General features: G+C 62.5%; 1 protein-coding gene across 19 annotated transcripts in view; it reads left to right on the top strand.

Annotated features, from left to right (window-relative positions):
• PLEC (plectin) overlaps window positions 1–27,587 on the top strand; it is a 62,258-nt gene that overhangs the window by 14,498 nt on the left and 20,173 nt on the right. For 3 of the 19 annotated variants that reach the window (XM_088148729.1, XM_088148724.1, XM_088148720.1), the window contains exons 2-18: window positions 18,713–18,774; window positions 19,573–19,587; window positions 19,941–20,030; window positions 20,897–20,932; window positions 21,571–21,648; window positions 21,732–21,824; window positions 22,649–22,815; window positions 24,288–24,403; window positions 24,492–24,598; window positions 24,691–24,810; window positions 25,162–25,257; window positions 25,417–25,544; window positions 25,937–26,030; window positions 26,167–26,321; window positions 26,653–26,962; window positions 27,074–27,151; window positions 27,365–27,526. In XM_088148729.1, coding sequence (XP_088004855.1) covers window positions 18,713–18,774; window positions 19,573–19,587; window positions 19,941–20,030; window positions 20,897–20,932; window positions 21,571–21,648; window positions 21,732–21,824; window positions 22,649–22,815; window positions 24,288–24,403; window positions 24,492–24,598; window positions 24,691–24,810; window positions 25,162–25,257; window positions 25,417–25,544; window positions 25,937–26,030; window positions 26,167–26,321; window positions 26,653–26,962; window positions 27,074–27,151; window positions 27,365–27,526 — 1,907 coding nt within the window. Of the gene's footprint in view, window positions 1–2,336; window positions 2,446–2,550; window positions 3,118–7,973; window positions 9,310–9,887; window positions 14,867–18,712; window positions 18,775–19,572; window positions 19,588–19,940; window positions 20,031–20,896; window positions 20,933–21,570; window positions 21,649–21,731; window positions 21,825–22,648; window positions 22,816–24,287; window positions 24,404–24,491; window positions 24,599–24,690; window positions 24,811–25,161; window positions 25,258–25,416; window positions 25,545–25,936; window positions 26,031–26,166; window positions 26,322–26,652; window positions 26,963–27,073; window positions 27,152–27,364; window positions 27,527–27,587 lie in introns of those variants that run through there. The other 16 variants (XM_088148730.1, XM_088148725.1, XM_088148721.1 and 13 more) reach the window with 14 other exon arrangements.

Genomic DNA, 27,587 nt, shown 5'->3' with positions numbered 1-27,587 from the left:
CCGTGGTGCTGTGCAGTTACATTTGTGCCCCAAAGCGGGTGGCTCTGAAAACTGAGGAGCCTCCCATCCCTCCCCAGTCAGCCACCTCCTCCCCTGCCAGTGTTTGTCCAAGAGCAAGAAAAGGAGGGGTGAACCAGCCCCACCGCCCAGGAGTGGGGTTTTGCCAGCTCCTTTCCCATCTGGAGTAGGAGGCAGGCCTTTGCATACGGGATGGAGCCTGGGGGCATGACTTAGGGGCTTTCTGTACTCCAGAGACCTTGCCTCCTTTCTGGGGTCTAACAAGAGATGGCCCAGATGTCAGGATCTTCTCTGGTCTGGGGAGAGTGGGCTCTGAAACCCCGCCCCATACCCGTGGGTCAGATGAAGCCGCTGGGACGTGGCGGGGAAGTGTGGGGTGGCAGAGGGCCTCAGGTTGGCGTGATGTCTTTGCTGCTTAGCTGCCATCTTGCCCACCTCCCAGGCAGCGCCTCTGGAGAGCGGGTGCCCTTTTCCAGCCTCGCTGCCTCTGGCCCCTTGGGGGGTTGTTGGCCAGACTAAGCGTGGACTCTCCTGCCCGTCCACCTGGATTTCACTTCCCCTGTAGCAGCAGGAGGAGGAGCTGAGGCCCAGAGCACAGCAGGCCACGTCTTGCTGGAAGCCCCCCCCCCCCAGCCCCGGCCGCCCAGTTAGTCTCAAATCCAGCCCTTGCTCCAGAGGGAGCTGGATGTGCTGAAAGCACCCCCCTTTTCCCCAGTGGAAGCTTGGGATGCCCTCCAACCTCCGCAGGGCCCTTCACATGGCCCAGACGGCTCGGTGGCTGGGCAAACTGTTCAGTTGTGGTTTATTGATTATGCTGTGTCAGAGTGGCTGATAGCTCAGCCGAAGCGTGGCTGAAGGGAGCCCAAAGCTTTGTTATGGCCCATTGAGGGGCTGGGGCTGGGGGGGTTCAGGAGGGACTTCGGGGGTTCCTTTAGAATCAGCAAGGGCTAAGGCAGCTACCCCTCCCACCGCTGAAGTACAGGCTGGAGACTTCGCCTACTCTGGGAGCCACAAATGTCTGGGCACGTGGTACTGACGTGGCCTGTGAGCGATGCTGGGAGGGGAGGGGAGGGGAGGGGAGGGGCGGGCCGTGTTTTCTGGAGGATGTGCCACAGTGGGGCAGCTTCTCCCGGGGCCATCGTCTGCACCTGGGCGGGTTTCACCTTGTCCGCTAATCTTGTTTTTTCTGGGGAGACTCACCCTCCACTTCCCATCCTGGCTTCCAGCCCTTCAGCTGTTCTGGACAGGCTCCTGCTGGTCAGCACTTGCCTTAAAAGGCGCCTGGATCAGGCTTGACCATGGGGTCTGGAGGGGCCCCTGCGGAGAAGAGCCCCCTCCCTCCCTCCCTCCCTGGCTTCGGAGACGTCAGAGCCGGACCAAGTGGTGAGGTGCCTCCCCACGCGGGGTTGTCTTCTGCCTGGACTGACTGGGAAAGTGACATTCATGCAGATTTACTTCCAAGCAGGTGTACATGTCCCCACACATCCCTCTTCTGCACAAGTCACAGGAGGCTGCATTCACACGCAGTAAACTGTCGCTTGGCAGACCGCTGAGGGGGCACCTCAGGACCTTCCAGGGGAGTCAGACGTCTGGCATGCAGACAGCAGGGACGCGGGGGGGCAGGTGTCAAACCAGTGGAACCAGCAACCAAAGGAAGCAGGTGTGGCCTCAGCTGATCCAACACCCCCCACCCCCGCTTGGCTGCTCTCCCCTCTGCTTAGGATCTGGGCCTGACTCCAAGGGCTTCTTAAGAGGCCTGGGGATTTTCCTTGAGTACCCACTGGTAGGGGGCTCCCAGGTGAGCGGAGGCCTCTGTGCCACCCCTTGCAGTCCCACTTGTCCAGTTGTGGGGCTGCCTGTGCACTGCTCTCTCTCCCAGCATCTCCTTCCCTTTGCAGGTGGCACAGACCTGAAAGCAGGATTGGCTGCTGCCCTGCAGTGAGAATACCCCGCAGAGAGGGTTGCAAAGGGGCCCCAACCCCCCAGCCGGATCCAGCATCCATTCACAGGACAGATCCGGCTCCTGCGCCTGGCCGATGGCCAATTTAGGCCCTGCCGCTGGACTCTGCTTTCAAATCCTGACCCCTCACCCCACGGGTGCTGGAGTGCCGGGGGCGCAGCTGCCACAGCCCCAACAGGTGTGGCGGGGGTGCACACAGGTGCTGCGCTTGAAGGGGCGCCCTCCCTGCCCCCTCCCCGGGTAATGTTCTAACTTGGAGCTGTGACGAGCAGGGCCGCGGCCGGGCGGCGACGAAAGGGCTATTTATAGGCCGCCTCCCCTGGACACGGGGTGTCCGCGGCGGGGGCGGGCGGGGCTGGGCCGAGAGACGCTTCGGACCCTCAGTCGGGGGCTGCCTCTGCTGTAGGCTGCTGCTGAGCCCGGGGGCTGCTCTCCGGGACACGGCCTCCCCATGAAGATCGTACCGGGTATGCGACGACTCCCGTTCCGGGAAGGCAGGGAGGCTGGCGCCGCGGGCCTTGTTGCCGACGGGCAGGAGACGTTTGTGCGGCGCCCACCGCGACCGATGGGGGGGGAACCGTCGGCTCTGCCACCGGCCGCTGCCCCGGCACTACCAAGCGGGCGCTGCTCAGCCCGCGGCGCCCTTGGGCCTTCTCCCAGGCGCCTGGGACTGGGGAGCACCTGTCCTCCCGCAGGGCCGTCGGCCGACGGGAGAGGCGGGCCCGAGGGCGCTGGGCGCTGCTGCCGGCGCAGGAGCACGCACGGGACGGGTAACCTTCAGCTCTGCCCGCCAGTGCGACTTTCGGTGCCCTGCGGGAAGGTGCGCTGCTTCGGGCTGGGCCAGGACGGCTCCGCATTGCGGGCGGCGGGCCGAGGGGGCCGGGCCTGCGGACAGCCCGGGAGGAGGCGGAGGAGACCGCCGCGGCCGGGAGGGGCCGCTGCTCACTCGGCTCCGGCGTTCGGCACAGCGGCTGCGTCCTCGGAGCGCCTCCTGACCTGCCTGGCCGCGGCCGCTATGGATCCCGGAGAGGGGGGCTTCTTCCCGTCGCTGGTGGTGGCCGGACACGCGCTTACGCTGGCGCTGGTCTGGTACTGGCGGCGCGCAGGGAGCCCCGGCCGCGGGGTCGATGACGGCGAGCGTGAGTAGAGCGGAGAGGCGGCGCTGGGGCCCCGCGGTGCGGGCGGAGGGGCGGGCGGAGGGGCGGGCGGGCGCTCCCTCTCGCTGTCGCAAACACAGACACGTGGGTGCGGCGGCGGGACACCCGTGCGCTGCGCGCCTGGCCTGGCCGGAGCTTTCCGGGAGAAGGGCTCTCGCGGCGGGGAGGTTCTGTCCCCCGCTTCCGGGGCTGTGCGAGCAGCTCGGTTTCCTCACGAGGCGACTCCAGCCTGTTGCTCGTTGACCTTGGCCGGAGGCTTTCGCCTTCTCGGCCAGCTGCCCCCGGGGCTGCGGGGGAAACCGGGGACGCTCCCAGAGTAGCGCCCGCGTCCCGCCTCCGAAGCAGCTTAGCGCGGGGAGGGTGGGGCTCCGCGGTGCCTCGGCCCCTCTGCTTTTCCTCTTGCCCCCTGGATGTTCGGGGAAGGAAAGCGCTGGCTACGGGCTGGAGCCTGCGCTGCTTCGAGCCGCCCACTGCGACAGTCCCCCCGCCCCGGCTCCAGTCTCCCCGGAAGGGAGGCGCAACCGGCGGGAGGCTCGCGGCTCCGTTCGCCTAGCGTGGTGGCGGGTATTGGGGGGTGAGCCGTCCGCCCGGCAGTCTCAGCGAGTTAGTCGTTCTGGGTGCTGTGCTGGTCGGAGATGCTCGGCGGCCGGCGGGTTCGGCCGCGCCTTCTCCGGTTACCTGTCCCGGATCTTGGCGATGGGAGCCCCTCAGCGTGAGATGCTACCCGTTGTGGGGGCTGAGCAAGAGGCCAGCCCCGGCGTGGACGTGACAGCCCCCTGTTTTATTAGAGTGGTTGGGGGGCTTTCTGTTTCTACCAGCCCGTGCCCGGGAGTGTTTGGAGAGGCAGCCCTGGCCCCCCCTCTCCTTCCCTGGGGAGGGAGCTGGTTGAGGCAGGATGCACCGGCTTAAAATTAAAGCTTCTGCCGGGAAGTCTTTCGGGGGGGGGTTACAACAACCCCTTTCCTGGCCAAGTGCTGAGCGTTCCCGGGCATTAAGGACTGGACAGAGTTCAAATTGAACTTCAGGGCTGTGATCCTGTGGCCTCCTTCTGCGCCGGTGACCTTTTCTAAATAATGGAGCATTTAGAACTCCCACCCAGCATCGGATGTCTGCCAATCTGGGTGGAAGATCTGCGCTTTGAAGTCTGCAGAGCCCAGGAGGGCAGAGAAGCTGCGGTTGGGGGGCACCACTTGGAGCTATTACTTCCCCTTGTGCTAGCAGAAGTGGCCCCCATCTTTCAAGACAGTGCCTGGTTGGGTTAAAGCCACTCCTTTGCTGGTGTTTCCTCTCTGCGGAAGAGAGCCCTGGGAGGTGAATCTGCCCTGCTGCAAAGGTGCTGGGACACAAATTGTGTCCCTGCTGTGCCGTGGGAGCTCTGGGGCCCGTCCCAGGGCTGACTGGCTGGCTGTGAGTGGGCCGGGCCGGGCCAAGCCCAGCTGCTTCCTGCAGCTTTGCAGGAGGGAGCAGCCTACAGTGGTACCCAGCAACGGAGGGCGGGGGCTCGTTTCCTAAGGCTTGAGGGTTCCAGATTTGCCCCTCTGCTGTCATCCCTCTGTTGCTTGGTGGGCTGGGGGCTCAGCTGTCTGCGCTGCGAGGAGTCCTGAACGCAGCAGAAGAGCATTGCTTGGGCTGGAGAATGAGAGTTCTGCCTCCTCTCCCATTGCCAAGCAACCTGAGGCAGCTGCGTGGCACCCAAGAACCAGTACTGGGGTTGACCCCCCTTTCCTTACCAGCTGCTAGTGATGTTAAGCCTCCCCCCTTCCCCAGCATGGCCCTCGAGGTCTTCCTTTGTCCTCTGCTCCTCCTGCTTTCTGATTAGGCCTCAAAGCAGTTCAGGAGGGCCCTTGAGGTGGCGCCCAGTTTTGTGCTCTCTTCAGCTGAGGCTGAAAAGTTGGGGGCTGGGGGCTGGGCTGGGCTGCTGAGCATGTGCAGAGGGTAGCTCCAATGTGTCTGTCAATTCACCAAGTTGGCGTCCAGTTGTCCAGTCGTAGAGCTAGCCACTGCAAGGCTCCCCCCCCTCCTCCTCCTCCTCCTCCTCCTCCTCCTCCTCCTCCCCCCTTCAGAGAGGGGGACTAAAGCTCCACCATCCATGGCTGCGCTGAGGGTAGGCATGCAACTCCCTAATGGCTCTGGGCCCACAGAGAGCTTTACCTCTTCCTGCTGCTCCTTGACAGCGGGCCCGCGGTTGATTCGTTTCTCAGTTTCTCTGAATCACTGCTGCCCACCCAGCCGCAGGCTGTTGGGGCTGCCCCCGGGGGTGGCACAATGCTGGGCCTCCACCTAGCCTGTGACGACGACGGGGAAGCCGCAGTCTGGCGCGGCTGAGTAAAGCTGCAGGGAGGGAAGCGGGGCGAGTCCTCCGTGCTTCTGTCTTGCCTTCCCCTGCACTGAAACTTGCAACCCGCGAAGACGCTTTTCTGGTTAGTTGCCAGCGCGGGCCCCATCAGAAGGGGGTAGGCTCTTTCCCACCCTTGGAGCCCGCCCCACTCAGCGCCACTTGCCCCGTAGGCTCTGCTCAGAGGGTCCTTCCCTCAGCCCCCCCTCCAGCCCAGGCCGCTCTCCCCGTCCCCCGCTGGGACGGCAGGGGCACAGCCTCGCACGGCCTCCCCGCCGCCCGCCTGCGCTGCTTGCTTTGTGCTCTGACGTGGGTAAGGATCCTCTGACTGCTGGCGGGTGGGGAATGCTTCTCGAGTTGCAGCTATTATTGTTGCCCCAACACGAGGCAAGGATGGCGGCCCTAGGCTGGAGCCGAGCTTGGGCAGAGGGGCCTGGGCGGCCCTCTGCTTTCCACCACTCGGCCTGCGCTGGCGGAGAAAGAGACCTGGAAGCCGTTGTGGGTGGGTGGGGAGCCGTCTGGCAGGTGCCTTGGGCTAATTTCAGTTGGGGTGCAACTGAGCTTCTCTGTCCCCATCCTGCTAATCCGCGGCTGGACCGTGGCCTGTTCCCAGGGAAAGTGGCCCGCTAGCTACTGGCCCTGGTGCTCCGCCAGGCCGGCTTCCCGGCGGGTCACTGCATTCCAAGGTCACACCTGCTCAGACACATCAGCTTCCGGGTTGTTGACGGGCTTGGAGGTCACCTCTGTCTTCGGGATAGGGCCCCTGTCTCAGCCCTGGGCCTCTGAGGGCCCGGCTCCACTCCTTGCATATCCGGTCCAGGGAAGAACTGGGGTGCCGTTTTACATAGCTCTGGCTTCGGCTTATTCTTAGCGCCTGCTTCGTCTGCGGGGAGGAGGTCCCTGTTTGTCCTGGATCCCAAGCGGCAGGGCCACTTTCTGCTGCCTCCTTTGGTTGCGGGGGGGGGGCAACCACAAGGGGGGACCGAGCAGTGTGCAGAAGAGGCCTGTCTCCTCCAAGCTCTGCCTCCAGGATGACGGCTTTCCCTGGGAGCCCACGGGGAGGGGGCGCCAGGCCAGCTTATGCCTGTGGAGGTGCACGTGAATCTGGGTCGCTGGTCCCCGTCCAGCACCCGCCATGCGCTGGGGTTGTGAGACCAGTGGAGGGTCTCTGGGGAATGCTTGTTTGGGAAGCCACCAAGGAATCCAGGGCTGCAGGCGGGCAGGGAAGTTGGAAAGCATCACAGTAAAAGGCAGCCCCCACCCCCCGGAACCGTGACGGACAAGCTGCGGGGCTGGTCCAGGAAGTCACTAGGTGGGAGCCTGGGTCAGGGAGTTTTCCCCTATGTAGAACCTATGCACTTTCTTGAGCAACTGGCATCATATAGTAAAGAAATCCTAATGTCACTGTGGGCGCCTTGCCTCCTGAATCCCAAGGGGGGGGGGTGGTGGGGAGCTCTTGCCCCTGCTGGTGGGATGATGCTGGAGGGCTCCGCTGTCTGCTGCAGACCTGGCTGCTCTATGGGGCAGCGCTGGTGCCCCCCGTGGCAGCATGGGGAACCACCAGCTCCAGAGCTTTCTCAGCCCTGCCAGGGTAGGGGAGTGGGGGGCATTCTCATTCCCTTGATTCCAGAAGATGGTGGTTCCGCTTTCCAGTTTCAGGGATGGGGCCTCTCCCCCGCCTCTGCCCTGCCACTCAGTCCTTCTCTGAGTTCACTGGGAAGCAGGAGTTATGTGCATTCCAGGCCCCAAAGCTTGTTGCAAATGTTGTTCAAGAAAAGGGCACCTCTGGGCATATGCTGAAAACGTTGCCCCCCTTCCTTCAGGTCATCACAACCACCCTAGTTTGAGGACCTGTGAGAGGCTTTGATCCCACTGCTTCCCACTCTGGGCAGCCATCTATGGCTAATGTGTTGGGGGGGGGTAAGCTTCTGTTTCTTCAGTACCAGCACCCCCAGTCCTTGTGCCAGAGGAGGGGAGCAGAGGCCTTCCCAAAAGTAGTGCCAAGGGACTCCCTTGTTCCTCAGCTCCCTCTGGGCAAATGGTCAGAAACCCTGGGGCTGGCTCGCAGCTCCACTTCCCTCCCTGGCTGCCGGGGGGTGGGGGCAGAGGCTCAGACAAGGCCAGGCTATAAACTAGGGAATCCTGGCCCAGCTGGGGCAAAGAAGCCTCTGGGGCACCCGGTTGCATTTTCACCATCCGAGAACCCCCTCCATAAAAAAGGCTTTGGCTGACGCAATAGCTGCAGTTGCTCCCCTCCCCCCACCTTATCTCTGCTGTGCAGGCTGGCACGTGGGAGCCATGTGTGGACAGAGAAGGGCCCCCCCCAGCCCCTGATGTGGCAGGCCTAGAGCTAGGTGTCTGGGCAGTGCGGCCAGTTGCCCCGGACCTGGGCAAAGGACTCTGCCCCCCACCCCACCCAGAGGACTAAGATGGGCTCTTGCAGGCCTGCTCTGGTGGCCCCAACCCCCCCCCCCATGCCAGGGAGGAGTGTCCTGACCAGCCAGCCTTCTGCCATATTGTAAGGATGTAGCCCCACAATGACCTTTGGCTCCATGTGGTGCCCCTGTTGTGCCTTTTGCCAAAAGCCAGGTGAGAGAAGCCGAGTAGCTGCAGCCACGAATATGATCCGCCTGGTTGTCCCTGCCCTGTGCCAGGCATTCTGCTGTGCTTCCCTACCAGCTGCTGGCTGCCTGGGAGGACAGAGCTGTGCCCAGCAAAGGCTCTACGGCACTGGGCCAGGAGGAGGGAGATTCTGCACACACACACCCCCGTCTCCCGGGTGGTCTGCCTCAAAAGACGGGCTGCGTTTTGCCCCCAGCCTGTGGTTGCTTGCCATGATCCCTGTGACTGTCTTGTTCACCATCTGCCCATTTTTCTGGGTGTCAGACCGGTGGGGTCTCACAAGCACCTCGACTGAAATGTGTGTAGCCAGTGCGTGGCTCAGCTGGTCGTGCGAACGCCGCCCTCGCTGTTGGAGCCGGCCTCCCTCACCGGCAGCTGCCGTGCGGCTCCGTGGGCAGAAAGGCCGAAAGAATGGCGTTTTCCTTTGACCGTGCTGCTGCGAGCTTTGGAGCAAGAGCGAGGCGCCCCAAGGCAGGCTTGGCAGGCCTCGTTCGCCCCGCGGGCCCTGCAAGCAGAAGGAACCCGGCGGGGCGGGGGGAGGGCGCGGTCGAAGCGAACGAAATACCCCGGCCTGGGTGCGCGCGATCTCTCCACCGGGCCGCTGCCAAGGTTTGGCGCGACATCACCCGGTGCTCCCCGTAGGTGCCGGGTCGGAGCGTCGGGGGAAACCCCGGCCGCCCCTCCGCTTTCCTCGGGAGCGGCCCCGGCGGCGGCTCTCAGCTTCTCGAAGGCGGAGGCTCGGAAGTAGCTGTTTGGAATCGCCCGCCCAGCAGCTTCTCCCGCAGGCGGCGGAGAGGCAGCGAGCACCCCCCTCTGAGCCGCGCAGCCACTTCAGGAAGGCGCTGGACGACGGAGGGCCGGACTAGACGGCCCCCGAAGTCCCTGCCAGCGCTGGCCAACGCGGCCACCTCGGCCCTCCCCGCCGCCGAAGAAAGGCCGCGTTCGGAGGGCGCGCAGTTCCAGCGCTGGCCGCCTAGTGCGGGCGCGGCGAGGGGCGGGCGCAAGGCGGCAGGGCGGAGCTGCCCGCCGTCGCTTCGCGAGGACAGGAAGCGGCGGCGGGAGGGTTGCTATGGCTGGCAGCGGCGGCGCGATGGCTGAGCCCTCGGTGGCCGCGTACTTCGCCTACAAGCGGGCAGTGCTGCTGGGCGGCTCGGAGTGGTTGAGTGCGCCCGAGCGACACCGCCAGCGCCTCCTGCGCGGCCGGCTCTGCTGCCTAGGTAAGTGCGCCAGGACGCGCGGCGCGGCGCCCGCGGGGGGGGGCTCGGCTGTCGGCGGGGCGGGGCCAGGCCAGGCCGGCCCTCCTCCATCTCCGGAGCAACGGCCTGCCCGTCCCTTTTTCTCCGCCGCCGCGCCTGGGTTGGCTGCTGGCGCGCGGGTCTCGCCCTCGGCTGCTTCGGGAGTCGTGGCCGCTGGGCAGACTTGCAGCAGAGCGGCCCGCGCCGGCCCGCTGGGCGTTTCGAGAACTGCTTTTATCCGGGTTCGCTCGTTTGGGTTCCTGCGGGCTGCTGGCTTCTCCCTGCGAGCCGTTCGCTCTGGCCGGCCGGCCGGCCGGCCGGCCGCCAGCCGGAAAGGGTTGGGAGGTGGCCGGCCAGCTGGCGCGGCTGTCCGCCGTGGGGCTCCGCCTCGGAAGAGAGCTCTGTCTTGCCCCTTGGCGATGGCTCTGGGAGGCTGGCGGAGTAGGGGAGCAGGCGCAGCGGCGCTGGAGGCTGAAACGGCCCCAAGAGCCCCGCCCCCCCCCCCCCCCCGCCAGGGGAGAAGGCAGGGGATCTGCGACTTACCAGAAGGGCAAGAAGCACTCCCTTCTCCACAAATTACAGGGTTGGGATGGTGTTACAGTCATTTCCGTTTTAACCGTGGCTGGTGAAAAGCCCGTCAAGGCTGTGCAGCTGTGCTTTTGCTGCACCCTCCAAAAGTGGGCCAACCTGGGAGGCCGGGCCCATGGGTGGGAGGCCCCTTTGATGGGGCTGGAGGCAGTTGCTCTGGCCTGCAGGGAAGACCCCATTGTGCCTGAGGCATGCCCAGATTCGACCAATGCCGAGGGTGGGAAACGCGTGGAATCCTCGTTCTGCACCATCTCCTCACTCCCCCGAGAGAGCGGCGCGCCAGTTGTTCTTCGAGTGTGCTGGGAGCCTCGCTGGGATTTCCCTGCTGCTTCTGTCTCTGCCACCATCAGAGCTGGCAAGCTGCTCGGAGGAGCCGGGGAGCCTGCTGGCTGTTTGTGCTGGAACAGAACCGTCAGCGGGTTCAGACGGTGTGGAGGGGAGGAGAGTAGAAGGAAGGAGAGGGCAAGCGTATTCCCCCAGCTGAGGCCTTTTGGCAGCCTGCAGCCTGCCCAGGGAGGACACCACATGTAGCTAGCAATTAGGCACAGGAGCATCCCTTCCTGATCCGAAACACTGGAAGCCTTTGGAAAGCGCTGCTCGCCAGATTTCAGAAGGAATGGGATGGAGAAAGCGCCCCAAAAGATCAGGAGGAAAGGCTGGAACATTCTGGACTCTTGAGCTTGAAAAAAGGCAGCAGGGCACAGTTGTGAATGGCCTGGGGAAGGAGGAGCTTCTCTCCCTCTTTCAGGGTCTTGGGGTCATGTTTCTGTCCTGCTAGGCTGGCTGCTAGAATGTAAGCCAGCAGGCTGTAAAGCGGGCCTCGGGCTGGTCCAGTTAGCGAAAACTAAGCAGCTTCTGAAGAAGCCCTTCCTTGGGACCTTGAGGCTAGTCAGTGATGGATTGAAATGGGTAAGCAAGCCATCCAGAGGAGGGGCAAATTCCAGGGTCCAAGACTGCTGTCCAAGCAACTCAGCCAGGCCGGCGCTCTGAAGAGCGGTTCCCAGCCACACTGAGCCTCCGCCTTGTGCGCAGCGAAGGCTCTTCACGCAGGAGCTACAGAATCTGCCCTCCTGCCCTTTGGCTCAGCTCCTGAGTCTCCAGTAAGCGCCTCTGCCTAGCACTGAACTGAGTGAGAGATACCGGCGTGTGCAAGCGAGGGGCCCTGGGAACTTGCTGGGTTTGTAAAAGCAGAGCAGGATTATTGGCCGCAGTACCAGTTCAGCCACAGGACTGCTGCTCCTGGGTGCCTCTGGCTCCACATCCCCCACACCCTCCTCATCTGAGGACACGTCCTCCGGCAAAGCTGTAACGGTCATCCAGTTAAGAAGGCACCTCTTTGCACAGGGTTTGATTGTGGTGGTGAACATTAACTTGGATGGCTTTGAAAGGGACTGGGTAAAGTCATGGAGGGCAAGTCTACCAAGGGCTATTGGTCTTGAGGACCCCACCTTATCTTCAAGTAGAGGGCAGTCTGCCTCCAAATCCAGACTGCAGAGAGCCAATGGTGGCAGATGTTCCTCTGGTTAACTACTGTAAGAAGCATAAGGCCTGATCCAGCTGTGCTGTTCTAGACAGGGGTGCTGGAGGCTTAACTGTTGAAGCAGTCAGCCTCATCTGCTGAAACGGTGAGTCTGTTAGCTGAGTGGATCCTTAGCTCCAGAAAAAATAGCAGCCACCCCCCTCATCTTTCCAGTTGCATCTTGCCCTCCTCCGAGTTCCACCTTGCCAAGACTATGCATAGCTCAAGAACGAGACTTCCCTCCTCAGAATTAAATAGCTCTTTTTGGCCCAGGGAGGGCACGAGACCACTACAGTTTAGAACTTTTAACCATTACAAAACAATAACACACAGCAAATTCTTGAAGAGGAACAAAACTGCCCTGCCGGTTGAGGGCCCTTCTGGATTTGTTCCTCCTGCTTGAGGCTGTGGCATGGCAGGGTGGGGGTTTTGTCAGGCTTCTGATTGGATTACTGGTTGGATTACTGCAATGTCCTCTAAGTGGGGCTCCCCTTGAAGATGGCCTCAAAGGTGCAGCTGGTCCTGAATCAGCTGCCATTTCAAAAAGAACACCTATTTCACTTCCAGGCCCAGTTTAAAGCGCCTGTTGTAATCTTTAAACATAGTAGAGCAGAGCATTGGGCTCCTTTAGCGACTGCCTTGTCCTGCCAACCTGCCCTCTCAGGTCATCCTGAAACAGCTGGTTTGTGGGTTTGAAAGGCCTCTACTGTGTCCGTCCCTGGAGATATCTTGTTCCTGGCCTTCATGAACCTTTTGAAAACTTCCACGAATTTGAAGCTGGGGGAGAAAAGAGGATTTTGTAGGCCTTTGGCTGCAAACTGAGCTGCGAGGCGAGGTTGATCCTGGCGGGCCACTGAGGGTTCCTGGCTCTCAGGGTGATGTGGGTTTGTGTCATAATTGCTGCTTGGGGAGGTTGGGGGACACACTAATGTCGCTAATGAGCAAAACAAGTAACTAAAGGGCGGCCTTTGAACCCTCAGAGTGGAGCCAGGAAGGCAGGACAGCCCCTCTCAGCCACGCCCTGGGGGAGTCTGAATGGGGCACAGTCTTGCTCTCTGGCCTCTTGGGGGTGGGACGCAGCAGTGCTGACAAGGAAGCAGCCCCCAAGTCAGGGGCTGTTGAGAGCTGAAAGACCGCCAGCCGGGGCTAACTACCCCTTTCTGCTTCTCAGCTGAGCTCCAGAGAGGCTCTTGGGGCATATTCCCGCGCCCAGTGTTCCCACGGAGGTGGAAAGAGGGCAGAAGGGGAGGGCACCTTGCCCACAGGGTTGCCAATTCTAGTCAGGGAAAAGGGGGGGCAGGAAACCTTCCCCTAGCCTCCTTCATGAGCTGAATGTGGTGCTGAGGGATTGACCCACCATCTTGGATTGAGTGCCTCAAGCGCACAGCCATCGGGCGGGGGGTGACTGAGTCAGCCACCTGATGGAGGTCTGACCTACCAGTCAGTGTAGGAGGGGGCTTTGGAGGGCAGCCCCTGCTCAATGCCACAAACCCAAAGCCAGCCTCCTCGAGAGATGCCATCATCCCTCGGGGCCCACAGAATCCGCCTTCTGCCCTGACTCCAGTGTGAGAGAAGACCGGCTGAGGTGCCCTCTGGTGACCCCCTCCTCTCCCCACCAGCCGAGGGCAGGTTCTCATCCCAGGTCTTTTGCCACCCTTCTCCGAATCCTCCTCTGATACGCAAAGCTAGGCCCATTCCCGAGGGGGGGGTCTAGCCCATGCAGCGCAGGGTAGAGGAGGGGAACTGTTATTTCCTGTGATTCAGAAAACAGACGAGGCCGCCTGGCTGCACGTGCTTTCTTAGCAGACGGTTTGCACCGCTGACTCATGTACAGCACAGGAGATCCTTTTTGCGTGTGTGATTTCCAGCCTCCGGAAAGCCCCCTTCCTCCCCGTGCTGCTGTGCAGAAGGCATTAAGGGTTGGATCTGGGGGGACCTCATCAGTCAAGCGCTGTTGGCCGTATTAATCCTAGAGCTGGGTCCTAGTGGGAGGATCCACAAAGCCAAGCGCTTGTAAGGGGGCGCATTCTGATAGTTTGAAGCAGCTGCTTGGTGATCGGGCCGGCTGCTATTTTATAAGTTGAAGGCCCAGGATGCAAGTGTCCCCCGGTTGGTGGGCAAGGCACATCTCTTCTGTCCTGGCTGCTGCAGAGGGGAGAACGGGGGAGGGATTTTCCTTCCTCCTTCCTGCTGCCAGCCTGCTTCCAGGGCAGCGCCCTGCAGCCGCCACCTCCCTTCATGGGGATGTGACTCAGGCGGGTGGGGAGTTTGGCTGCAGGCGCCTTCCCTGGCAGGATGAGAATCCAGCCCCACCTTTCTGATGTGCTGTGGCAGCCCCAGATGCGTGGGCGGTGTTAGCTGGAGCTGCTCTGAGGCTTTGAAGCCCTTGTGTTGCAGCGCATTCCTCGTGTGGGCCCAGCCCCGGTCTGCTTCAGAGGAACTGGGTGGGGCTGGGCCTGGCCAGTCTGGAATGCGCTGCCTCAGGGATGTGCAGCCGTGACAGTCAGCAACCTTTGCTCCCCCAGAGTTTGCTTCCTTGGGTGGAGGTGGATCAGTGATCAGTTCTACCTTTGTAGACAGAAGGGGGCTGGGGCACACCAGCCTTTGTGACGTTGCTGGGGGGGTCCCTGGAATAGCAGAACCCCAGTACAGCTGAGCTCATGTGCCCTCTGCTCAGGGCACTGCTGAGAATCAAGCAGGCCTTGGCGAGCTGGGCGCCTGCAGACGGGGTGGGGGGCGGATGGGAGTGTGCCGTGTTCGGCCTGCCTGGGCTGCCGTGGGGGGAGCAGCTGCTGAGAGCAGCCCTTGAGGGTGGCCCAGGAGGCAGCAGGAGTGGAGTGGAAATGGGACTGGGGCTCTGTGGTCCAGGCCAATGCCCTGTCTGCTCTCCCAGGGGAGGGGCACCCCTCCCCTCTCCTCTGGAGTTGCCCTGGGTAGGCCTGTCCCAGCCTTCCCCTCTTGCCTCCCAGCCAGGCGCTGCCAGGATGGCCGGGAAGCGGTTAAGCAGCCCAGGAGCGCTCCGGCAGAGCGGCGGCTTCCTGTCTGAGCGAGAGGCAGGCGGGCAGGGCGGGCAGGGGAAGCCCGGGTCCCGCCCAGCCCAGCCCCCAGCGGCTCCTCTGGAGGGAGGGCCGGGTGGCCAAGCCGCCCCGGCCTGCTTGCGCCAACCTTGTTCCGCTCGGCGGCGGGAGCGGCAGCAGCAGCAGCAGCAGCAGCGGCAGCGGTACGCCGGCGTGGGCTTGGCCAGCGTCTACCGGCAACCCCAGCGAGCGGCGTGCGGGTCCCAGCGGCGTCCCACGGCAGTGCCCATGTCACGGCAGAGGTTGCGCAGCCGGGAGGGGGGCGACGGGCCCTCCCCGGGGGGGCTGGGCCAGCCGAGCAGCTCCGAGGAAAACCTGTACAAAGCCGTCCTGCGCGCCTCGGAGGGCAAGAAAGGTACGGGGGAGGCTGGCGCGGGTGCGGGTGCGGCGCTCGCTGCTCTCCGCTCCCCGCCGCCTGACGCCTCGGTGGGCTCTTGGGCTTGGCACCCGGGCGCCTTTGCCCCTCTTGAAGGCCCCCTTCCTTGGCTGCCGCCGGCGGCCGTTCCCTTCCCCGGCCCCGCGGGCGGCGCAGCGGAGCCTCCCCCCGCCGCGCGCCTCGGGGCCACTTCCTGGTGCGCGGCGCGCGGGGCAGGGGCTTCGGCGCCCAGCAGGTGGGGAGGAAAGGCCTGGCTGGCGGAGGGAGCGGGCCGGGCGCTCCCTGAGCGTTCCTGCAGAGGCGGGGCGCGGACGGAGGGGCTTTACCCCGACCCCCGCGGTCCTGGCTGGGGGGCCAGCTGCTGCTGCTGCTGATCCCGGGAAACTCCTGCCGGCGGACGGGAAGCCGCTCCCGCCCAAAGGTCCCTTCAGGGATTGCTGTGCCGGGGCGGGGCGGGGGGGGGGCGGGTCGCTGGTCTGGTTGGCTGCTGCCAGGGAGAAGCTGTGCCCAGCCTGGCCTGAAGGGGGTCAGCTGGTGCGGGCTTAGCAGGGTTCTGCCTCTGCCCGCAATCCAAGGCTCTGAGGAGCAGAGGAGGGGCGCCATCTGGGGAGCCTCGTGGGCAGCTGTGGGCGGCCTGATCCAGCCGCTCTCCTGGTCCCTCTTCACTGCCCCTGGCCGCCATGTGTTCATTAAACATGCCCCTAACACGCATCCCTTCCCAGGCACAAAAGGAAAGTCACAATTCTTTTGCACGCAGACACCTGACGAGGTGGACTGTGGTGGGCGCTGCTATATCTGCCATTAGGGCTCCACGGGGCTGTTTGCTCTTGCCGGAACCAGAGTGTCCCGTAATAGACACAAGCAAGCAAGCCATCCGGCGCATGGGCTGGCAGCTCTGTGAGGAAAGGGTGTTCTGTCAGTATCCTGGGTGAGTGCCAGGGTGCTGCCCCGGCCTCCCAGCCGTTGGGATACAGGCCACCACAGGCCACCGTTTGCGAAGGGGGCTCAAGGCTAGCCATCCTACTCATGTAGAAAAGTGAGGGCACTCTGGGAGTAAAACCAGGATGCACCCCAAACTGACCCGGACGTCCTTCCCGCCAACGGGGTGTGGGGCACAGGTGAGACTAAGGCTCTTGGCCTTTCCTATCTAACTGAAAAGCGTCAAGGGGAAGCCTCCACTGGGCAGCAGGAGTCAGTATTTGTCAGCCCATCTGGTGAGGCTGTGGGCCACTGAAGATTGCAGTTTGCTGCATAAGCCGCAAAGAGCCCGAATGAATGCACGGAGAAAGAAAAATGCACGTGTTACATAACCGAGACACCGGTAGAAAGAGGAAGGATGAACAGATCTGAACGAGGGTGCTCTAGTCTTGTGGAATAGAGGAATGCGTGCAGGGAAGTTGGGTTTGTTATGAACGCTGGAGCTAAAATGTACGTTAGAAAGTATGAATTGGTTGTCGTAGGTGTCTATAAAAGTAGGTATAATATTGCATATCGGTTGGAAGCCAGGAGTGGATCCTGGGAAAAAGATGTGAAAAGAAATGCAAGGGAACGTAGGGTGACACCTGGATGAGAAAATAAATGTGCTGTAGGAGAACGTAGATTAATCTCCCAGCAAAATGAATGAAAAGTTGATATAAGAAAGGAAGATGTAGAATATGCTATAGAAAGAATTGTTGCAGAGTGCCACAGAAGTATGTGGAGTTACACTAACAGGAAGTACGAAAAGGATGCTTGATGGAATGATGAAATAAAAGACCTCATGAGTGAGAAAACATGCACGCAAGAGGAGGCAGAGAAAACGCAGAGCAGTTCTAATGGAAATAAAACATTTGTGGTGGGATTAGATGAAGAGGGCTAAACAAGGAGCTTTCAGCAGAGTGAGTAGAATTATAAATAAAAACAAATGATTTGGGGTGAAACTGAAGTGGGGGGTGCTGGAAGGAATTTTAGGGTTTGCGTGGAAATGACGGGTATATTAAAGAGTGGAGTTGAAACCAACATCCAAGGAAAAAGTGATGAAAAAGAAGTTGTAATTGCTTTGAGAATTTTGAAAACTGGTAAGGCTCCAGGTGCAGATGGTGTAGTGGGGGAAACGTTGAGATATGGATGCGGTTTGCTTTTGGAGTGGCTGTGCAGGCTGTGCGTGAAGACTGGTAAGGGTGACCGAGAAGGTGTTTGGCAGGATTCGGACTGAAAGGGTACAGAAGGTGGGAATGGATGAAACGTGGCAATCGCAGGGTGGCTTTGTCCAGGCAGGAGGTGCGCAAGCTCGGTTTTTCCTTCTCAGCAGGTCCTTGAGAAAGGTATGAATGTGAAAAGAAAGTGTATTGTATGCTTGTTGATTTAGAGAAAGCATCTGTGAGCAGGGTTGAACTGGGAAATGCTTTGGGCGAGTGTGGAATTGGAGGTTGGTGGCTGAACGTGGTCAGAAGAGAGTTTGATGGAAGCGAAGTATCTTGAGGATAACTGGAACATCAACAGCGAGCAGAGAATAAAACTCGGAGGGGTGATGTCCCTTTGACTGTTTAAAGTACTTATGGACGAAGGTAAAAGGGGTCCTTGAGTTGGGGTGGGGGCCTGTGAACGTTGGTGTACCTTCGTATGCAGACAATGCTGTTGCTGGCTGAGAACCTGTGTGGTTCGCAGCCGATGTTCACTGGATTGTATGAGGAGGATATGGATCTGAAGATTAACCTATCGAAGACCAAAAAGAAATTTTCACTCCAGGTGGGAAAATGGGTGAAAAAAATTAAAGATGTTGAAATGTTGGTAGACAGAAAACGGATGGAACGTGCTTTATTGCAAGGAATGTATGTTTATAGGGAAAGAAACAATACTGGCTATGTATAAGGGTGTGCTTCTGCCCCCTTTGTTACCTGGAAGTGACCGATTGGTGCGTCAGGACAGACTAAAGTTGAAAGTTGAATGCCATGGCAATGGGGATTTAAGAAGCATGGATGGCAATACCAAAGAGTGAGCTGTGAATTAACAGGAGGTGGATTGAATACCAAAGTGAGCGATCAGCATGAAATAATTGCGTTGAAGTGGTTTGGTGGTACAGGGAGAATAGATGAGAACTGAATTGCAAAAGAGATGTTGAGCACGAAGGTTGAGTGAATGGGTTGAGAGGAAGGGGCAGATCAAGAAAGCTGGCGTTGGGCGGAGGCAGTGAGACCCTGGAAGAAAGAGAGCTTCAGGGAACACAAGGCGATGTCAGAAGAGGTCTGTACGAAGCAAGGATGGTTTCCTGGGATGGAGAGGAGAGGAGAGGAGAGGAGGAACGCGCGCTCCAGGTTACAGCGAGCTGCATCTTTTCACTCCAGAGCTGCCTGGTGCTCTCTAGCTGGAAGCATCAGGAGCGCCTGCAGCTCTGGGGTGGGAGCTAGAAAAAGGCACACGCCGCCTGGTGTGAGAAATTCAAGAGGGTCACCCGTGGTCCAATGAGCCCAAGTGATCCTTTGGGGATCTGTGCGAGGGGCGCCTAGCTCCACGTTCCTTGCCTCGCTGCTGCTGGTGGAGGAGCAGGAGGCGGCTGGCTGGGCACCTCAGGTAGCTTTGCTGGCCAAGCCGGCATGGTAGCATGAGAAGGGCAGGGGGCTGCGCTAGAATGTGGCACGACCCCTCCAAAGGACCCCAGGACTCTCTGGCAAGAGAGACTTCTCATGGATCCAAGCCCAGCAGTGGTCTTCCTGTACGCTGCCTCTGGAGAGGTGGAAGTTCCTGGCGTGGGGCTGTGATCAAGCTGGTGTCTCCTTCCGCTCCCCTCGGCCCGGCTTCCTCCCCCGCCCGCAGGGCCCTGGTCACGCCCCCTGTCCTCTCTTGCAGATGAGCGGGACAGGGTCCAGAAGAAAACCTTCACCAAATGGGTCAACAAGCACCTCTTCAAGGTAAGTCCCTCTTTTGCCGGGGGCTGCCGCTCAGCCTGGAGAAAGCCTGCCTCGGCCTCCATAGGACCAGGGCCTCCTGCCAACCTGCCTGCCTGGATCTGACCTGGGCAGAAAGGATGCCGGTTCTGGGGGCCTCAAACTTTCTTATGGGTGGGGCTGTGAGGGGCGGACTGTGTGCAGGAGGCCCGCACACTGTGGATTTGCCATCCGTCCCCATCCACCCACCATTTTCCAGGCACCCCTGAGGACACAGCTGGCCTTGGCACCCTTTCCTTTCCTTTCCTTTCCTTTCCTTTCCTTTCCTTTCCTTTCCTTTCCTTTCCTTTCCTTTCCTTTCCTTTCCTTTCCTTTCCTTTCCTTTCCTTTCCTTTCCTTTCCTTTCCTTTCCTTTCCTTTCCTTTCCTTTCCTTTCCTTTCCGACTGCCTCAGCCCACTTTCGGGAGGCACAGAGGCTAGGTGTTTCCCACATCATGCATCTGTGCTCAGGGGCTGTAGGTCCCAGAGCTCCGCCTGGAGAGGTGGTGGGATCTCTGGGGAGGGGCCCAGGGTGGTGGAGAGGGAAGACCTTGGGTGGCAGCAGGAGCCCAAAGGCTGCCTGTCCCTTGCAAGCTGCTTGCATCCTCTTTTGGAGCCCTACCCTGTGTTGCCCTGGCACAGCAGTTGGAAACACCACCAGCTGCAGTGATGGGGGAGGCCTGGGGGCTGCAGGCCATCCCGTTCTACAGCTTCTTCTCCCTGGCCCTTCTCTGTGTCTCTCCCTGACGCTTCTTTCTCTCTTCTCTCCTGCCTTGGCAACAGCACTGGCGAGCAGAGGTATGTGCCAAGGCCGGCTGGGCTTCGACCCACTGCCGCCCCCCCTTCCTTCCTGCCTCCCTGCCTTCCTTCCTTCCTGATCTCCGGGCGTCCCTCAGATCTGGTGATGGCTGCTGGGTCGGGTCTGAAGCAGAGGCAGCCACCGGGGGTATCTGGGGGGAGTGAAGAGTGAGCAGCAGAAGAGGCCTTATGGAGGCCTTGAGGGCAGGGCCTGGACATGCCTAGGGTGCAGCTACTCCCCTGAATGGGCATGGGTGGGGCTGCCAGGCCGGCATGTCTAGCAAGCCCAGTCCCCGCACGCACCAGCCCCCCCCAGCCCCCCATCCAGTCCTGATTCCTTTCTGCCTCTACAGGCCCAGCGCCACGTGAACGACCTCTACGAGGACCTGCGTGATGGACACAACCTGATCTCGCTCCTGGAAGTGCTCTCGGGGGACACTCTGGTACGTGGCCGCCTGCGCCTGCTCCTCTGGGCTCCGTGGGCAGTGCCACTCTTCCTGCCCGGCTCTCCAGAGGAAGCACTCAGGGCCCCCCAGCGCCGCGCTGCTGCTCCCCGCGAGCCTCTGCTGCCCTTTGCCTCCCGCTTGCAGGTCACTCTGCACTCCCCCCGGCTGCACGCCACCTGCCCCCTGTGTGTTGCCCAGCCTGGCCCGGGGAGCCAGCCGCTTCTCTCGGGCTCTGCTCATGCATGGCCAGGGCATGGGGCTGGGGAGGGAGCTGCCAGGACCCCTTCCCTCAGCCCTGTGCTGCCAGGCTGCACGCCTCAGCCCGACGCCAGGGGAGCCCGGCCCGGTCTCGCAGCAAAAGAAGCAGCTGGAGGGGGCGAAGATGTCTCCTCCGCCCCCCCCACACCCGCCCACCCGGGCACAGCCGTTGCCGATACCGGCTGTGCTCCCACTGCCGCTGTTTAGGAAGAGGAGCAGCAGCCTGCCTTCGGGACGTCCGGAGGAGATCTGTGGAGTCTGGGCGCCATCTCGGTGGCCTCCTGAGTCAAGAGAGTGGCTTTTCGGAAGCAGGATGGAGGACACCAAAGCTGCTCCCGCCCCAAGGGTGGTGCTTAGAGCGACCGCCGCCGCCGCTGCCACCCTCCAGCACCCCCGCTGCCGCCTCCTTCTCCCCACCTCCCCACGGCAGGCTCAGCCTGCCTGCACACTCTAATCCAGGGGCTGCCCCGGACTCTGTTTCTCTCTCACTTCCTGTGGGTCTGTCTGTCTGTCTGTCTGTCTGTCTGTCTGCCGCTCCCCGTGCCGTTTGTCTGTCTCTTCTCTTTGCTGGATTCTGACCTCTGCTTCCCTCACCTGCTGCTAAGCCCAGGGAGCGCGACGTGATCCGGAACTTGCGGCTGGTGAGTGGTCCTGCCCAGGCTCTGCATGGCACCCCTGCTGTGCTCACAGCCTCCTGCCGGAGAGGAGGGCAACCAGATGCCCCTCGCTTGTGTAGAAGCCACGTCCTACCCGCGCTCTCCATAAGCTTTGCTTAACCCGTGGCTGCCCAGGCTAAGAGGAGGGCTGGGTCCCACGGAGCGGGCCCTTTGGCAGCGTGACTCTCCCCGTGCCCCTGAGCCTTGGGCACTGCAGAGAGGATCCGAGGGTGGCGGGCCTGGCAGGCAGGCGGGAAGCATCCTGGGTGGCCGGGTCCTCGCAACCCCTCCTCTTCTGGATGGGATCAGGTACTGCAGGCCGTGCTGAGGGTGGCTTTGCGAGCGTCACTTGCAGCGGCCGAGCTTAAGGAAGCCTCGGGGTGATGCTTCGGCTGGGCCCGCGATGGCCGGGTGGGCGGGGGCAGAAGCTGGGCGCTGGCCTTACTCCAGCTGCCGAAGACCTTTCCTCCTGCGTGTCGTGTTCTGGCTCCCATCCGTCAGGCGGGGTCTTTTTCTGCTGCTTGTCCCGAGCCTTCCCTGAGGAGGCCCGTTTCCGCAAGGGTGGCGGGGAGGGCCTGCCCCCGGCTCCCCCAGGGCCTTACCCCAGCTTCCTCTGCCTGCAGCCTCGGGAGAAGGGCCGGATGCGCTTCCACAAGCTGCAAAATGTCCAGATTGCCTTGGACTACCTGAAGCACCGGCAGGTGAGTGTGCAGGCGAGGGGCGTGGAAAGGAGGGGGGCAAAGGCCGGGGGCAACAGTAACCTAACCGCAGGGCTGCCCCACAGGTGAAACTGGTCAACATCCGGAACGATGACATTGCCGACGGCAACCCCAAGCTCACGCTGGGCCTCATCTGGACCATCATCCTCCACTTCCAGGTGAGGCGGGCGCGCCAGCTCCGCCAGCCTTCCCTGCTCTTCTCTGCTCTGCTCTGCTCTGGCGGGCACGGCCTCTCTTCTGTCCCCTCCCTAGCCTGTGGGGCAGAGTCTTGTAGGAGGGGGCTGCATCCCCCCCCGCTTCCTCTCTTGAGGGGGCCTGGTTGCCACGCAAGCCGAGTTCAGAGGGGCGAAAGGGCCCAGGGGTTGCTCTGCAGCTCGGGAAGCTTCAGCAGGCCAGGGCCAGGCGGGGCGGGGGGGTGAGGATCCCGGGAGTGGCTCCGGGGGGGAGGGCAGGAATGTGGGCTGCGGCTGGGCGAGAACAGGATGCTGCGGCTTGTGGGGCTGACTCACCCTTCGCTCCAGGACGGCAAGATTTTCCACGGAGCGCTTGCCCTGGGAGGAGGGGAGGGGACGCAGGCCTGCCCCAGATGCAGGGATCGGTCCCGCTTCGGGGGGGGCACCAGAAGCCCCACAGCAGCACTCTCTGCGTTGCGCAGAGGCAGCCCCTGAGGACAGGTTCCCTTCAAGCCCTCCAAGTGGAGGGTCAGCGCCATGTCTGGGGCCGCCGGGCTGCAGCATCACGTTGTGTTGCACAAAGAAGCAAGCTTCCTCTTTAGCAACTCACCTGCCGGCCCAAGCAGTGTTGTGGGTATTTCTGGGGAGGAGCCAGGTTGGCGGTCCTGATCCGGGCGTGCAAAGTCGCCGAGCCTTGGCTGGAGCGCTTCTGCAGCCTGCCGGGGCGAGGGGGGCACCGCCCCCAGATGGCCAGGAAGGTTCAGCCGGGCTTCCGGATTCAGGCCATCCCACCTCCCCCTTCCCCCAAGATCTCGGACATCCAGGTGACCGGCCAGTCGGAGGACATGACAGCCAAGGAGAAGTTGCTGCTGTGGTCACAGCGCATGGTGGAGGGGTACCAGGGCTTGCGCTGCGACAACTTCACCTCCAGCTGGCGCGATGGCCGCCTCTTCAACGCCATCATCCACAGGCACAAGTAAGGGGCAGGGCAGGGCAGGGCAGGGCAGGGCAGGGCAGGGGTGGTGGGCGGGCAAGCGACGGCTCCATTGGAGGCGCCCGTGGAACGCAAACAGCAGGAAGCCACGTGATTTCCCCACAGAACGCTCCTGCCGTTCTTCCTTGCCCCTGGAATCTTCTGCCCCGTGGCCTTTCCTTCCGTCCTCCCAGGCTGCGCATGCCCACGTAATTCCGTGGAGGCAGCAGCTGCGCTCAGCCTACGGGGTTGGCCTTGCCCACGCGTGATCCTCCTCCTCTCGTTCTCCTCACTTGCAAAGCCCTGCTGGGCTCCCCTGCCCACTCCTGCGTTGCTGCTGTTGCTGCCGCCGCCGCCACCAGGCTGCCAGGCTTGCGAAGGGAGGAAATGTGTTGCTGCCGCCCTCCTTGGCGCTTACAAAGGGATAAGGACGGGTAGGAGCCCGTCTGCCCTGGCCTCTCGCTCCACCCCCCAGCTGAGGGAGGGAAGGGGTCCAGCACACCCGCCGGCACCCCGCAACCAGCTCAAGCAGCCGGGGCCGGGGCGCCTTCTTCCCTGCCACCGGGGCCCACTCCCGAGTGAGGGCCAGGTAGCGGGGCCCGGGAGCATCAGGTAGACCGTCCCTGGAGGGGAGGAGCGGCTTGCGGGGCCATGTGAGGAAGTGTCTGCCGTTGGCTCAGACCCGCTGCTGACCGACAGGTTGGAAGTCTGGTCGCTTCTGGGCCTGCTCCACGCTGTGGCTGGAGGATCACATGGGGAGCCCGCATGTCAGGGCCCCTCCCCGAACAAGAAGCGTCGGGGCAACGTTCCTCGCAGGACGCTGAGCCTTCGTTTGGTTCCCGTGGCACAAGAGGGGGCACCCTGGATTTTTTGTCCTCAGTTTGTTGAGGGGGAGGCACAGACTGTGCGGGGTGCTTTGAAAGCAGGGGGGTCCAGCCATTCAGAGAGCTGGGGAGGGTGGAGCACTGCGTGTTCTGCTGATGAGGGTCCTGCCTTGGGGCCACCCCTCTGATACTGCAGCAGGCCTTGAGGACTGGAACCTTGGGTCTTTTCCATTCCTGGGAAGCTGATCGCTCCAGCTGTTTCCGTGCTCTCTGTTGTAAGGGGCAGGGAGCAGAGGCTTGAGGTCCCACCTTTGCTCCTCAAAAGCCTTGTGCTGGGCTAGACCGCTGCAGCCTGTGGAAGAACCCCGGGGGGGCACAAAGGGTGGTGTGGCCAGAGCTGGTGCCAGTGAGCTGCTGCAGAGGCTGCCCCGTCAGGCAGATAAGCACCCCATTGATGGGTGCAGGCTGTGTTCGGGGTCTGTCCGACCCCCGGTCCAGCCGCTGCAGGTCTAGGCAGGAGGTCAGGCGTGGGGATGGGACCAGGCGGCAGCCTTCCCGGGTACAGGAAGCTCAGCCTCTTCCCAGGGCAAGCTAGATGGGGCCACTGGGGAGCCTGACCCCCAGCCACCGCCTCTTCCCTTCCCGCTCCAGGCCGATGCTGATTGACATGAACAAGGTCTACCACCAGAGCAACGTGGAGAACCTGGAGCGCGCCTTCACGGTGGCAGAACATGACCTGGGGGTGACGCGGCTGCTGGATCCAGAAGGTGCCCTGGTGGGCTGCCTGAGGGGTGGGGTGGGGGCTCCTTGGGAAGAGGACAGCCCAACACTCACGTCCCCCTTTCTCTTTCCCAGACGTGGATGTGCCCCAACCCGATGAAAAGTCAATCATTACCTACGTTTCCTCCCTCTATGATGCCATGCCGCGAGTGCCAGATGTGCAGGACGGGATCAAGGCCAACGTGAGTGGTGGGGGGATGGAATGGGGAGGCCTGGACCGTCTGGGCAGAGGATGTGACCTCAGGACCCACCTTTTCCCTTGTGCCCCCCTCAGGAGCTGCAGCTACGCTGGCAGGAATACTATGGAGTGGTCAGCCTGCTCCTGCAGTGGATCCAGCACCACACAGTGACCTTTGAGGAACGGAAGTTCCCTGCCAGCTATGAGGAGATCGAGGTGAGAGCGTGCCCAGCTCCTGCCACCCTATCTTGGCCTCTGTGCTGTGCCACATCCCTCTCAGATGGGGTGCAGCCTTTTCTCCTGCAGGCAGGCCTGGTCCTCCCTTCTGGGTTGGGGGAGGCGCCCCCCCAGTGGTTGGCTGGGGGTGAAAGTGCTACTCCCTCGAACAGGCCTGGGAGCCCCTTCTATGGCCAGCTTTGCCCCCATGAGTTCACCAGGGAGAAGGGTGCTGGCTGCTTTGGCCCAGACCAAAGGGCCCTGTGGGGCTTCATGGCCTCTCCCTGCCCACTTGGGCCTCCCCCAAGACCCTGGCCCATCCCACCACCCCCTGCCTGTGCTGTCCTGCAGATCCTGTGGCACCAGTTCCTTAAGTTCAAGGAGACGGAGCTGCCCGCCAAGGAGGCCGACAAGAACCGCTCCAAGGTGATCTTCCAGTCTCTGGAGGTGAGCCTGAAGAGCCCCCCGCCCCACCCCCAGGCACCCTGGCAACCTCTGTGAGCCCCTGGGCCAGCCAGCAGGCTAGCCTACAGGAGGGAGGGGTCGCCTTCCCTCCCAGGCCCTGTCCAAAGCAGCTCCCCTCCCGTGTGCTTCTGGCTCTACTAGGCTGCTGTGCAGAGCGGGCAGCTGAAGGTCCCTCCCGGGTACCACCCGCTGGACGTGGAGAAGGAGTGGGGCGGGTTGCACGTTGCCATCCTGGAGAGGGAGAAGCTTCTGCGCTCGGAGTTTGAGAGGCAAGCAAAGTCTGGCGGAGCGCTTGGGAGCAGGGGCTGGAGCCGGGCCCTTCCTCTTCCAGAGAAGGGGGCACGGAGCCTCCCAGGCAGGCGGGCGACTCCCTCCCTCTGGCCGCAGCCAGCCCGGCCCGGCCCAGCCCTAATGGGAAACACACAGCGTGACTCACCGCCCGCCCGCCCACCCCGGGCTGTGTTCCTCAGGAAGCATCTGGGCGGACGGGCACGGAGGCAGAGCGAGCCACGGCGGCCTGGGGCTGCTCGGCTGCCCTCGCCCAGGCCGGGAGGGACGAGGGCGGGCTGTTTCCTGAGCTCAGGCGGGTGGAGGGCGCCGGCAGGGAGTTTGCACGGACCCCGGACTCATTCATCTCTCCCCCCGCCCGGCCTCCCCACAGGTTGGAACGGCTGCAGCGCATCGTCAGCAAACTCCAGATGGAGTCCGGCCTCTGCGAGGAGCAGCTCAACCAAGCTGACACCCTGCTGCAGTCGGTGAGAGGCTGCCTCTGCCCTGCTCTGCCCGGGCCTGCTCGGCGCCCGCCCCTGGTCCAGAACCAGGGTGCCCGGAACACGGGCGAGGTTGGCCACTCTACCGGGCTCAGAGCCTCCGGTTCCCTTTCTCTCGCAGGACATCCGGCTGCTGAACGCGGGCAAGGCGGCGCAGCACTTAGCCGAGATCGAGCGGGACCTGGACAAGGCCGAGGCCATGATCCGCTTGCTCTTCAACGATGTGCAAGCCCTCAAGGATGGGCGCCACCCGCAGGGCGAGCAGATGTATCGCAGGTCAGCGATGCTCCTGCGTGGCCCCTACTTCCTCCCCTCCTGCCGGCTCGGGCTTGGGCCAGTCTTTGCCCAGGAGAGCGGCCCGCCCGGCAGTGGGGTCCACCCACCCTCAGAAAGCCTGGGATGGCCAGGGAGTGTTGTGCGTGCTGCCCCCTGGTGGCAGCTCCCCCCCCCCACGGCTTTGCAACTGCTCTGCAGCAGCAGCAGCAGCTGCTGCCACCCTCCTGGGGCCTGGCCCCCCACCCCCAGCGTAAGCTCTGGTGACCGTCCACCCTGCACAGGGGCCGAGTCCGGGCAGCCCCTGCAGCGCCGTGTTTCCTCTCCCCTGCAGGGTTTACCGCTTGCACGAGCGCCTCGTGGCCATCCGCACCGAGTACAACTTGCGCCTGAAGTCTGGGTCAGCCCCCCTCACCCAGGTAGCCGTGCCGGTCACGCAGCGCCCGCGGCAGGAGTTGGACGACGTCACCCTACGCTACCTGCAAGACCTGCTGGTCTGGGTGGAGGAGAACCAGAGCCGCATCAGTGCGGCCGAGTGGGGCGTGGACCTGCCCACGGTGGAGTCTCAGCTCGGCAGCCACCGCGGACTGCACCGCTCCATCGAGGAGTTCCGCCCAAAGATCGAACGAGCCCGGGCAGATGAGGTAGACAGGGCTGGGCGGTGCCAGGCCTGGGGGTCCTGTGTCCGCACACTGGTGGCCACGGTGCACGTGCCCCCCGGCTCCAGTTTCATGGCTCTCCTTTGCCCACCTCAGGCCCAGCTTTCTCCTGGTCCACAGACCACGTACCGTGACTACCTCAGCAAGCTGGACCTGCAGTATGAGAAGCTGCTGGTGAGAAGATGGGCCGGAGACGACGTGGGGACAGCTGAGAGGGCGCAGGGTGGAGACCTCGCTGCCTCTCCTTCGGGATGCGTGGCGGCATTGGGAGCCCTGCGCTGGCCCTCTGCTCCTCAGCCTGGAGGATGGGGCCCTCCTGTGCTGCCCGGCGGAAGGCCGCGGCCACGCCAGGGTGAGGGCTGACCCGACGTGGGCTGTGTCTTGCAGAGCTCGTCCGGGGCCCGGCTGCGGCATCTGGAAAGCCTCCAGGCCTTCGTGGCTGCTGCCACCAAGGAGCTGATGTGGCTGAACGAGAAGGAGGAGGAGGAGGTGAACTACGACTGGAGCGAGCGCAACAGCAACATGGCCGCCAAGAAAGAGAGCTACTCGGTAAAGCCACTCTCCCTCTGGCCCCGAGGAAGCGGCCCAGCTGCTGGGCCCCTCGCTGACC

The sequence above is a fragment of the Python bivittatus genome, unplaced genomic scaffold (genome assembly GCF_059951505.1).
Source record: "Python bivittatus isolate LINGU-HERP-01145 unplaced genomic scaffold, Pbiv_v1 ctg000590_np1212, whole genome shotgun sequence".
Taxonomy (NCBI): domain Eukaryota; kingdom Metazoa; phylum Chordata; class Lepidosauria; order Squamata; family Pythonidae; genus Python; species Python bivittatus.
Note: the sequence above shows the minus strand (reverse complement) of the source record. Positions and strands in the feature narration are given on the sequence as shown.